Here is a 12,986-nt window from a genome sequence, read left to right on the forward strand (position 1 = left end):
TTGCATTTTCTAAATTAAATATATCTGTCGATATGTACAATTGCGTGTCATCGGCATAACAGTGCACATTACAATATTTCACTGACGTAATCAAGTCAGCAGCTGCTAACGTGAATAATGAAGGACCCAGGATTGAACACTGAGGGACGCCAGCATTCACTAGCAGAGGTGACCACAGTTTACCTGTTAATACACGCTGCTGCCTTCCACGGAGATACGTCTCGAACAATTTGAGTGATATTGGGGAAAATTTGTAATACTGTAGCTTTGCAAGAAGTAGTTTATGTGGTAGCGTGTCAAAAGCTTTGCTGACGTCAAGTAAGACTAACATTGTTACATGGGATTTGTCCATTGCATGGAAAATATCGTCGGTTACTTTCAGGAGAGCGGTTTACGTGCTATAGTGAGGACAAAAACCGGATTGTTGCGGGGAAAGAATGTTATCGTCGCCAATGTACTTACGAACTTCATCGTTCGCCATTTTTTCAATGATTTGTGAGAGTACCGGCCAAATACTAATGGGGCGAATGTCATTTACAGAGCTCGGGTTCTGTTTCTTAGGTATGGGAATGACCTTTGCCTCCTTCCAAGAATGCGTGAAGCAGCCTGTGATGAGGGAATAATTAATGATATGCGTTAATGGCAGAAGGATTTGGGGAAGTAAGAGATTTATAATTTTTACAGATATGCCGTCAACTCCGGCCGCGTTTGATCGGATTTGTACACGGATTTTCTGACAACGGATTCATCCACTTCATGAAAACTGAAATCAGCAGCACTCTCACTAAAACAGCCAGCGTAATAACGCTCACACTGCTGAGAAACTTTCTCGTGGTTTATTTTCAAGTCGCAGCATACGTTCACAAAGGGATTATTTAGCACATTAGCATCATTTAATGTGGGAGGAAGTTCCAGATTTTGTTCTTACCACTATAACCCCAATTCCTCATATGTTGCCATGTGTGCTCCGAATCATTGGACGAATTTATGATATATTCGAAATATGCTTTTTTTCTCTTGTCTTACGACCGATGTTGCGAAATTACGTAATCTCTTGTATTCGGTCCAATGTTGAGAATTATTTGTCCACTTAAATTTCAGTAGCTCGTTATCTCTTAATTTCATGATTAACTTAACATTTTCTGTTATCCAGGGTGCTTTTCTCTTAGTTGCGCGAACGGTTTTCAATGGAGCATGTTTATCAAACACCGCATTCAAATTTTCGGAGAAGAAACGCACTCTATCTTCAATGTTTGCAAATTCCATTAACATATTTTGCTTAGGTCGATTTCGAGGCTGTCTTTCACTATCATATTATAGTTCCTGTATGTAATAGTCGTGGCCTTAGGCTTTGTTTTCCTGAAACGCAGAGAGACATATGCCAAACAATGAACGGAGTTGCTGACTGGTACAGAGACGCCAGAATTTTTGACACCAGATAAGTTATTTACGAAGATCGGATCAATTAAGGTTTGAGTGTTATGTATTATACGAGTGGGTTCTGTTAAGATTTGGGAGAGCTGGAACTGTTCAGCAAGTGACCGGACGTAAAGTGTGTCGGGCTCATTTGGGTTTATAAAATCTACGTTTATGTCACCTAAGATCACTAAATGATTGACTTTGTGATATAAGTATATTTGACACAATATCTTCGATTATTGATAATTTGGAATACGGAATATCACCGGGCCTATAAATGCAGTAGATGCCAATACTGTCTTGCTTTTGACGGATTATTATTACGATAAATTCAATATTGTTAATCTCTTCAGGAATAATTGATATCTCTTCTACCGCTAGCTCCGAAAGCACGTAAAATAAAATTCCGCCAGCACCTTTATGTTTGCGGTCTTTCCTAATTACGTTGAATCCTTGTATGTAGATTATTTGATCATTTGTGCGTTCTGTTCCTTAAGCCATGTCTCGGTTACAAGAAGAGCGTACAAATTAATTTCTCCTACCGTGTGACGTATTTCGTCAATTTTCGGTACCTGGGAACGAACATTGACATAGGCGATAGTGAAGGGTGGAAGGGGAGGGTGGAGACAGCCGGAACTGTACTGCCTACAGGGGACTTTCTTGGAAGGAGAGAAGGTTGTTTTGGCAAATTTGAGAGCGCAACGGTGGAGGAGGGAGGTGGATTGCAGTGGGCCGATACAGAGGCAGGTCTCACCAAGGGTGACAACATTAGAAATTTAACGTGAAACAACATATGAAAACTGACGATGAGAAGCAAAGTAAAACTTTTACCTGTGATGTGAATTGCATCTGGTCCATTTCTTGCACTAATTCTCCTCACACGCATGGTATGTGTATAACTAAATAATAAACTGTAAATTATGATTGTTCACTTCAATCTTTTCACACTTGCACCCTCTCCGTTCATGTTAAAGCGTCGAGGTCCTCAGGTGATGCAATCAAACACTCGCCCGTCCTGGCTCCAAGCGTTCCGTGGTCCCACTCGATCCTTCGCCGCACGTAGTAGCCTCTGCCGGTACGGGGTTAGTGATTCCGTGATTAACAGTGGCGAGTTCTTCAAAAGCTTCTTCTCCTTCCACACTCCGTTCCTGGAGCGGAAACTAACAAATTTAACAATAATTGGTCGTTTTCCGAGTCTCACTACTTCCGCTGCCGATCTCCTTGGACGACCAATTCTGTAACAGCGGTCGATGTCTTCCAGCCACAGGTGTTGCAGCTTCAGTTTGTCGTGTAGAACCTGGAGGACGATGCTGTCCACATCCTCGTTTCGTGTTTCGGAGACTCCGTGCACCAGAATGCAGTTCCTTCTTGATTATTGAGCCAGGTCGTCGATGTCGACACTGTTGTTCTGTAATTGTTTATCCATAGCTTCCAGTTCTCGACGTAGGACTGCATTGGAGTCGTTTGTTGTCTTCCTGAACACCATAAATTATTCCCTGAGACTGGCGAGAGATTGGTGAAGCTCGGTATCGCTCTGTGCTGGTCCATGTTGGGCTATCAACACATCGAGCCGCTCCAGGAATGACTCCATTGTTTTTCCCATCTCGTCCACTTTGTTAGAGACATCGGTAATTGTAGGTTTCGACATATTGCAACTTGGAGACCCACGGGGGAAACTATAATCCTCTGGCAGAAAATGTGGCTACGTAGCGACTGTGGTGAGAAGAAAGCCAGGGGCGCAGAGGGATGCTAACGCGGAGCTTTATTCACGCACGTCCATCCCACCATGCGTCCATCCACTTCGACTACTAACTACCAATAATGGCTACCAACCAGGATATAGGTGTATGATGTTTATTGCCGGTGACTGTACAAGTTACTTGTCATAAGTAGCTGAAATCTGAAGTGTTTTTCTCTCTGGGGGAAGCACGATGGAAAGTAGGTTCTCAAATAGTCCAAATAGTAACACTGCAAGAACGAAGGAGTGTTAAGAACACTAAGCATGGCTCAACTAACTTACTTACTTAACGATGTCGAAGTGGGGTAGGAAAATAGGTATATTCCGAACACGCTTCAAGTTATGAGGAAACCTGTTCAGAGGATTGAATTCACACAGAAAATGCGTTTGTAAAATGCCATCGTAATTAAGCGATCGAAACCTGAACCTACCTGAGTAAATTTCTATCTCAATTGTAGCATTTGAAGTAAGTGCAAATATTTTTAATGGAAGATTCCGACTTCCGACAATTATTATAATGCAATTGTAAATAAATCAATGAATTCAATTATTGAACATATTTTAGAGCGTACACTTCCAACTACAATGATCGTGCTTTTATGCATTGTAGCATATGTGAATTATGTTATGTTTTTTTTTTTAAGTCTTGATTTTTGTAGCGTGTGATTCATTGGTTCGAATCTCGCTAGGGCAGATTCTTCATCTGGTGACTCTGAGGAGGATTCCGTTGGCAAGTCATACGAGGAGCAGAGCGGTCTATCTGTCTTTGGCAAGGTAAGGATAGCTTTGAATTATCTCTCTTCCGATGAATTTCTGCCCAAATAATAATAGCTGATGTATGTGCAGATGTTAATGTCAATAAGATAATGTTATATCGAATAAATTCCAATTTATTTATTCACAACCAATTATAATGCCGTCAGAAAATGAATTTTATACGACGTCTAAAACTGTAGTTCTTATGTATTACAAGAGTCAAATGAAAAATTTAAAAGTCCAATAAATATTGTAGGGAAGACTGTATACATCTCACATTTACCTGAGGTGTCAACTGTAATTTATAAGACGGCATCAAGGATGCAACATTAATCAAATGAGCTTGAAAACGCAATTTTTGATATTTTAAAAATGGCGCTTCCTAAACGCACTTGCACTAGTGAAGAGGATTGGATTCTTGTCCTCTGTCAGCTTAAAACGTAAATAAATTTCTTGGTAAATGAAAATTCAATACCTCTGTGCTTACCACATCAGAAAATTTACTAATGGGAGAGAATGTTTAACAGTGGCCTCAGTTCGCAGGCAGATGGTTGGAAAGGCCTTCGCAGTGGCTCAAAGTGACTGCACGTGGATCCCAAAGACTTATTCTTATTAAGGCATTGAGGCACTAACACAAAGTGAAAAAAAAATGTAGATCAGCAATAGGTCTCTGCTAAAATGCAGCACACTTCTGCAAACTTACATACAGAAATCTACTAGATATGAAACAAAAACAAATTAAGGTTTTCATTTGACTCTCCTATTAAGTAGACACTGGGTGCCATGAACCAATATTACTTCTATTTTATATAACACTGTTATATTAATGCTGAAGCTAATATATATAGTATACAGCTTCATTCTGAAACTAAAACTTCTAGTTAGTACATTAAAACTGAGCAATGCATGTACAGTCACCCGTAATAAATAAACAAGCTTCCCTGCAAGGCGTTGTTATATGTGTTGCATAACTCTACGGCGGTGGCAGAAAGTACGATTGAAAATTTTCTACTAAGATCTACTCATAGCCAGATAGTTAAGTACAAACTATGACGCTTTTCAGGGAAGCAAGTATTTCAGGATGTAGATGTACATTTGTACACCTGTTTACAATGCATAGATAATACAACTACGGCAAATGAAACTACATATGAAAACATCAAGATTAAAACACTCTTTACACTGTACCATTATTTCAATAATAATACAACTAATATTACAGCTAACACTATAACTACCATTTCAGCCTAAATCACAGCGTAGTGCTGGCCACATCACTTCCCACTATGACCTAGTTGCAGGATATGTGGAGCCTCACACACATACTCCCTTCCCTATTGGACTTTAAGGCATGGTGTAATACACATTAAAGTGTTTGGAGTTTACATAGATATATACTATTAATGTTACGATGTGCATTTATTGGAACTTTGAATAAAAATATGAAAGTGAAAGATGCTTGTATTGTTGTTTCATACAGAGAGATGTCCCAGAAATAATTTATGGTAATAAAGTTTTGTAACTCTAAGAGCATGCCTTCCTAATTTCTCAAAATTAGAAGCAAAGATCTTCCCTCTGGAGTACACATTTCCAAAAGCAGAGCTTCACACTTACTCCGTTATGTGATCAGCACCACCCTTCCATCACCCGCAACTCTAACACTATTACTTTACATTGCACCTACCCAATTGTGACGTAACATATTCACACGCGTATGATTAAGCTTCCTTATCTTCCTCTGCGATTTTCAAAATTAATTTCTGATCGAATCGTTAATAGGTTGAACTAATTATAAATTATTTTCTGTTACAGTTAATAATTCAAGAAATGAATCGATTGGGTATGATCGTTGACCTATCCCATGTCTCAGTTCGAACAATGCTGGAAGCTCTGGAGAAAACAAAAGCCCCTGTGATATTCTCCCATTCCTCTGCCTACGCTTTGTGTAATAAAACAAGGAACGTTCCGGATTATGTTCTCAAGTCACTGGTAAGTTTGAAAAACTTTGATGATAAGAGAATGAAAGTGCAGCTTGTATTATCTGTGTTACTTATAAAAACATGCTGTTGTTTTAAGTGTTCGGCATATCCTTCTCTAATGTGCCGATATTGCTATCCTCAGACAGACTTTTAATCCTTCCAGCTGTTTGACATCCCTGTTGGGTGATGACAACAGTGTTTTATCCAATATTTTTAGCTTTTTGCGAAGAGCTGTTCTCTTCCACCTTCTGTGAGAAAGGTTTTCATACATTCTGACTTCTTAATGTGTTATTTTTATTTTGTGCAGGTCTTGTTACAACCTAGCACTTTTAAATTTTCCCAAGGGGCTTTTTACACCTCTTCTTTTAACTTATCAAACATATTTCGCCGTATACATAGAACGGTTCAAAATGGCCTTACGTGCCGACGCATCCAAAACTTTTAATTAAATCAATTAAATAACATGCACTGCCTATTTCTAAAATAATGATGATGGCGATTGCGACCCTCATTGGACCGTCGTCACACACAGAAAAACTGGTTTGTTTGGAATTACCAAAAACGTTTGGTTGAGTTGTTTGGTTACGCATTTTGTTTCCGTTAACCAAATGTTGTTTGTAATTACTAAATAATTTTGTTTAAGAATACCAAAAAATTTGGTCAGACGAAATATGGTACTCGTAAACAAAATGATGTAAGTAAAGAGAAACAAAACGTTTGGTTAAATTTACTATATGTGCGTGAGCGTGCTTTCGAATTTGAAATAACGATTGTCCAGTTTCGTCGAATGTAGTATGAAAATCCTTTGTTGAAAATTGAAACTCATGTACTAGATAGATATTTACTCGAAGCGATTCTTTATGTTGTTGTGTAACCTGATATTCTGAAAAAAGCTCAGAATATACTTACATTATACTGAGATTCCTACACCGGCCGCTAGATGGTTCTGTCAAAATGTGTAGAAGAAACACATAAGTTTTTTGACAACAAATAATGGTACATTTGATTGTAATCATAGTGAAAAATTGTACTTTAACACTCTTCAAAAGATATGTGAATATCAAAACAAAGAAGGAAATGTACTGCAGTGAATAAAAGTGAATCTCCCATGAGCAACCACTTTGATTCTGGACATATAAGTAGAAGCTAAGTATGCCGCAGGATCGACTCGTCAAAGAGGCTCCAAGAACCTTTCTGCTAATCCTAGCCGCCATATATACCTATATACTACGAACAGGCTACTTCCCGACAGAATGGAAAGTTTCCAAAATACTGCTCTTCGCCAAACCCGGGATACCTGTTCACGAAGTATCCTCTTACAGACCAATACAGCTCACATCGACCCTCAGCAAAATCTTTGAAAAAGTACTTGTACGCAGATTGCACCGACACCTTTCTTTCAAGAAGCTCCTACCTGCACATCAAGTAGGCTTCCGACCATCCATCAGCCTCAACGACCAACTTCTGAGATTGATAACAACTATAACAAGTCCTTGCCATCGTGTCTTCTTTTATTCGATCTCGAAAAGGCGTTTGACAAAGTACAAATTCCAACGTCCACAATGCTACATTCGCCTTATCCATTCGTTCCTGGCAGGCCACATGGCATACATCTCTCTGAACTCGGCAACATCCTATCCAATCTTCTTGCACACAGGAGTCCCGCAGGGGTCTGTTTTGTCGCTGTTATATTTAATGTATGTAACAGATATGTCGACCATGGGTAACAGCACACACGTATTCCATTTTGAAGATGACACTGCTTTCCTAACTCTTGGGAAAACAGTTCAATCCATTAATAAAACACTCCAAAAGGCCGTAGACTCCTTTATTCGCTGATGCAACCAATGGAAACTATCAATAAACTCTTCAAAAACTCAGGCAGTAGTTTTCCTACCTCCCCACTGTCGCCCCAAAGTACACCGAAACCCCAAACTCTAGAGATTAAAATAGAGGGGAGACGTATATCTTACCTTCAAATCACGTAACATACCTTGGGGTTACCATCGATGAAAAACTGACCTGGCGTCCACACTTAGAAAGGATAAAGAAGAAGGTAAAGAACCGCCTAAACCTATTATGGAAACTGGTGGGTACATCTTGGGGATTACACCCGACAACAGTCCTAACCACCTACAAAATGTTCTTGCGCCCAGTCATCACTCACGGGCATATTGCTTGGATGGACGCTTCTGCCTCCTTCTACGACCAACTGGAAATCTTTGAACGGCACGCATTTAGATTGGCTTTCCGGATCAAATTACCTTATCCCACAGCACTACTGTATGACAGAATTTCCTTCCCGACTATTCTGTATCACGTCGAGAGCCTTCGCCAACGATATATAAACAAAGCCATGATATCCGAAAACCCAGTATTCTGGAATACCATTCATCTTGATATCCGACATGATGCAGCACCTACACATATTTATGCGCCATTACAACACCTGCTCACCATGTATTCATGTTATCTAGATGATCTAGACCCACAGAAACACGAGTACGATATATATCATTCATAGCAGTTATCATGCCATATTTATCCCACCACTACAGCCTAAGCAGTACCAACAATACTCCGACTCCAAATATCGAAATCCATATTTACAATCTTCTCAACCATGCCCAAAAGTAAGTTAACACATACGAATCACAAATCTTAAAAAGAAAAAATATTCTGCAACATAGAAAAGCACTTAGACCATCCAAAATGATGAAAGACACATAACTTACAATGAAATCACTTCCCGAAGTGAGGGCATAACCCTCTCAACGGGTTAACACTAGCAAAAAAAAAAGTGGCGCAGGAAAGCAAAACTCTCCAGAAATGGATAGTTCACATGAACTTTCTTTCTGAATGTGTATTTTGAGATCAGTTAGTTTCTTAAAATTATCCACCCTAGCTGAAATTAGCTACATTATAACATAATGAATTATGGTTAAATTATTTAACAAATCGTTTGGTAATGTTGACTAAATTATTTGGTTTTCCTGAACAAATGGGCTACATTTTGTTAGATTTACCAAAACAATATTTCGTTTTGGTAACCAAAAAATTGTTTATGACAAACAAATAGAACTTGACCAAATATTTTGGTACTGGTGAACAATTGGTTGGTTGATGCCTATTTAAACAATCGATTTTTTCACCACTACCATTTTTTTGGTTAATCCAAACAAACATTTTTCTCTGTGCAGTCTCCTGGACGGAAACCTTTCGATTGCCACGACTTGTGTCAAAGAGGTGAACATTCCATGGCAGAATGATTTGCCAGACGTACTGCCTAAGCAAGGAAGATTTACGCGGACTGGCATTGGTAGATACAATATACACCACCCTGTAGACGTTTGCTATGTTACGCAATGAGTTAACATCACGCAATTAAAATTTACCTGCCTGGAAATCCTCCTTCGAATTAACAGGTACTGGGATTTGTAAATCAATGCAGCCGAACCGATGTGACAAGACTGAAATGAGGACTGGGGATCAGTATTATTGTGGAATTGGCGCCAGCAGATCTCTTCAACATCGAAGAAACAGGTACTTAACTGACCGACGGAAGGGTGCATCTGCCATCCTCTAGCTGAGCCAATTTTTATTAACCTCTCGCCGCCCCCCCATTTCATTTTTCCTTTTGACGAAATTAAACCCCACTAAGGTCACTATCAAGACGACAAACTAATTTCCACCTAAACTTACGGCAGTGAAAATAAGCAGAATTGCGCTGGTGCCACATATGGGAAAAGCAAAGCGAGAGCGGGACAAAAGTCGATGATTCCCGAACCGCATGTGTGTCAACGTCCGTTTCCTAGTTCTAGCGTCAGACCGACCTCTTTCTCTCCCTGTCATCCCTGACCAAATTTCAAGCAAATGTTGTCAGTTTGTATCAAACATATTTCAAAGGCCAACTCTACAAAAAGATCTTTCATTCTCTTAAATCTCCGAACACACGGGGTTGTGCTCTGACGTGGCAACAGCGCGAAACTCTTTCACCCGCCTTATCTCATGGCCGTGCTTTTAGTGCATCGTCGTTATTTTCTTGTGACCAAAGTACTTGATATTTCGAACGCATGATAATGTATAAAAACGAACGTTGAAATCTCTGTGGTGCTATTTAATATATGGAAATTTCTTTTTTTATATATTTGATTTATTTTATTTTACTTCGCGTTTTGTGCTTCAAGGCTAATTTGCGAAGATGGGGATGAGTGATGAAATGATGAAATAGATGAATGGACATTCTCAAACAACCATGCCCGAGCGGGATTTGAACCCGGGACCCTTGGCGTTGCAGCGCGATGTGCTAATCACTCAGCCACAGAGTAAAATAAAGGTAAAGTGCTCCCCTGTGCATAGCACCACGCCATGAAGGCGTATAGGGGGTGTGGGGGTAACGCCACACACTTTCTTGATCCGGTCGTGAGTGGGGTTAAGTGATCAGCATCACGCCCCTGACCGCCTAACCCCAGGGTTTCCCCCAGGTACCCATGTTATTCGACGCTGGATGGGCGCCGGGGCCGCTTCCATCATTAGAGAAGTTCCCGGATTTGAACCGGCCGGGGATCGAACCCGGGACCTTTAGCATGGTAGTCAGACTATCAGCCACAGGGACCGGCAATATATGGAAACAAAATAAGTAATGGTACTTATTGTGCAGAAACATATTTGTAGAAATTATTATATTGTAAATATATACACAACAATTATACATACATTTTAATTATTTTAGGCTGTGAATGGGGGAATTGTGATGATAAGCTTCTTCAACAAGTTCCTGAGCTGCCGTCATTCTGCTACATTGCATGATGTTATTGGTAAGTATTTGAATTAAATAGATATTTTAGAAATTATGCTGCTAAAATAAATGATTTAATTTATCTCAGATTCCATTTATCCTGTATTATTAATTAGTTAATTACTCTGATGAAATTATTATTGAAATCAGAATGGAATAATGGAGTAGGGAAAATTAAATAGAATGATTATTTTGATTTCACAATGACGTTTAATTAAACATGAACTCCTTTCGAATTGTGCAAAACTATTTTCAGAGAGCTTTCGTTATAATATTTGAGTCCAGGAAGGCTCCATCTATCAGATGATAACTCTGCTTATGGTAAGCGTATATATTGCTTTGTTTGTGAAATCCGGATTTAAAATGAGGAAGGTATCAATTTCAATTCCAGTATTTTCACCGTAGTCTGATGTTGTTATTGGCCCATGGAACGTTACTCTGTTGTATTGCGTTTCTAGCATTTAGCTGGTTTATTCGCTTCTAATGGATTTTCATGCTTAATTTCATTCATGAATTTGAAGTGTTACATTTCCAATCTTTACGGTCTGTTGTTGTGTGTTAATATGTGTTTGTGGATAGTCATGTGAATGGTCTGGCTAAGAAAGGGGTCAAGTTTCTCGTGTCCATTGTACCGTGCCATGAAGGTCATAGGGAGAGGTAACGTCCCACAAATTCTCGATCTCAGACAAATTTGAAGGTGATGTGATCAGCACCAAACTCTTGTAACTTTTACCCCTCACGGTTACTCCCTGATATCCATGTATTAGGGGATGGATGTACCACAGAGCCTCTTCATGCATCACTCACCAAGCGAACATAAGCCAGGTGTCATAAATTCTCAACGATAGTATTTTCTGCAAAAATAATGTTATTGTATTTACATGTTACGTAACATCTTTCAATTTTCATGCACAGCAATGTGATAAATAGTTTCTGAAGTGACTGAGATCAACATTCACAACAACATTCAAGTATTTGGCGCATAATCGTGACATATTATATAAATATGAAAATTTCCTGTTAAAAAAAATTAAAACAAAAATTTGTACGTTTTAGTCTTGTATTCCAATAATAATCACACTTCTTGGTGCCACAGTTTCTCAAAGGAAAAGAGGCTTTGCATTGGCTGATGCGTTGTTAGCGCATTTATTACTATGGCCCCTGTACTCTATTACGGGAATCTCTGGAGCAAGGCCGCGCAAGAAGGGGAGAGAGGGAGAGTTAGTTGAGCGGACCAGTACACGCTGCTGCAAAAGCTGGTAGCTGTAGTCGCTATTTTTCCCCTCCGCGCAATCCCGTCCCTTATTCCGTGTTCATTGTCGAGCCCTGTTGAGTCCCTACTTGCGCATAGTGTTCCTTTCATTTCCAGGGCAGAATACACTTTCTTGTTTTCGAGACCTTAGCCCGCTCCCAAGTAGCTCTCTAATTTTTCTCACAATGCTGCGTAAACACAAGAATGATGATAGCCGATCTTCGTGGCGGAGTGGTTAGCATAGTGCGTTACGGCGACAGGGGTCCAGGGGCCTGGGGACGGGTGTTCTTTTTGAGTGGCTCTTCATCAATTTCATCATGTCGTTACTCATTTCATCGACGCGATTAGCCAAAATAGTCAGAAAAGCGATGCTAAATAGAAGCATAGTATTAAATTCAATCATGCTGCAATTTTTAAAAAAATTGGACTAGGAACCCTCTAGAAAACAAAAGTTGTCTGCAGTATAATAACAGGGAACTGTGTATATATTTTTTGAAGATAGAACCGATACGAACCCTACGGTTAAATTTATGTACACATTTTCAAAAAGAAGAAGAGGAACATAAAATAAAATAAAAGTTGCTATAGGATTCGAACGCCATACGCCGAAAGGTAGAGTGGTGAAAGTTTCATAACTTGACCTTGTGTCGTTCTCGATTATCCAACTTTCGACATTTCCGCCTGTTCCTAATCGCTCCAGCTTCTTATTCCTATTCATTTCCTCAACATAAAAATTCACATCGAAATGCGAAGGCGGACGTATGATGGAAGTAAAAAATGGAGAAACTATCATCACATTTCATATTTCCCCCAGATTCCTTCATCCTGTTCCTCTGTTTTCTGCCCCTCTACTCCTTTTATAACCCATATCTCTTTATAAACCAGAACCCACAGCTTCTGGGACACGCTATTCTCTCTGCGTTGCTCTCCAAATGCCATCCTCAATCCCCATCCTCCCCTCTCTTCTTTCCTTCTTTCGATCTGCAAAACCATGGAATTTGGCTGTGACTTTTGGCAGCCTTCCAGAGCATGGCACCGTGTCTT

General features: G+C 39.6%; 1 protein-coding gene across 1 annotated transcript in view; it reads left to right on the forward strand.

Moving 5' to 3' along the window:
• The window catches only part of LOC145980184 (dipeptidase 1-like), a 144,393-nt gene that overhangs the window by 106,765 nt on the left and 24,642 nt on the right, over positions 1-12,986 (forward strand). Inside the window, exons 7-9 of the mRNA XM_083113216.1 lie at positions 3,847-3,931; positions 5,726-5,902; positions 10,625-10,709. Coding sequence (XP_082969342.1) covers positions 3,847-3,931; positions 5,726-5,902; positions 10,625-10,709 — 347 coding nt within the window. The remainder of the gene's footprint in view (positions 1-3,846; positions 3,932-5,725; positions 5,903-10,624; positions 10,710-12,986) is intronic.

This window comes from Lepisma saccharinum, chromosome 27 (genome assembly GCF_977018435.1).
Source record: "Lepisma saccharinum chromosome 27, izLepSacc3.1, whole genome shotgun sequence".
Lineage (NCBI taxonomy): Eukaryota > Metazoa > Arthropoda > Insecta > Zygentoma > Lepismatidae > Lepisma > Lepisma saccharinum.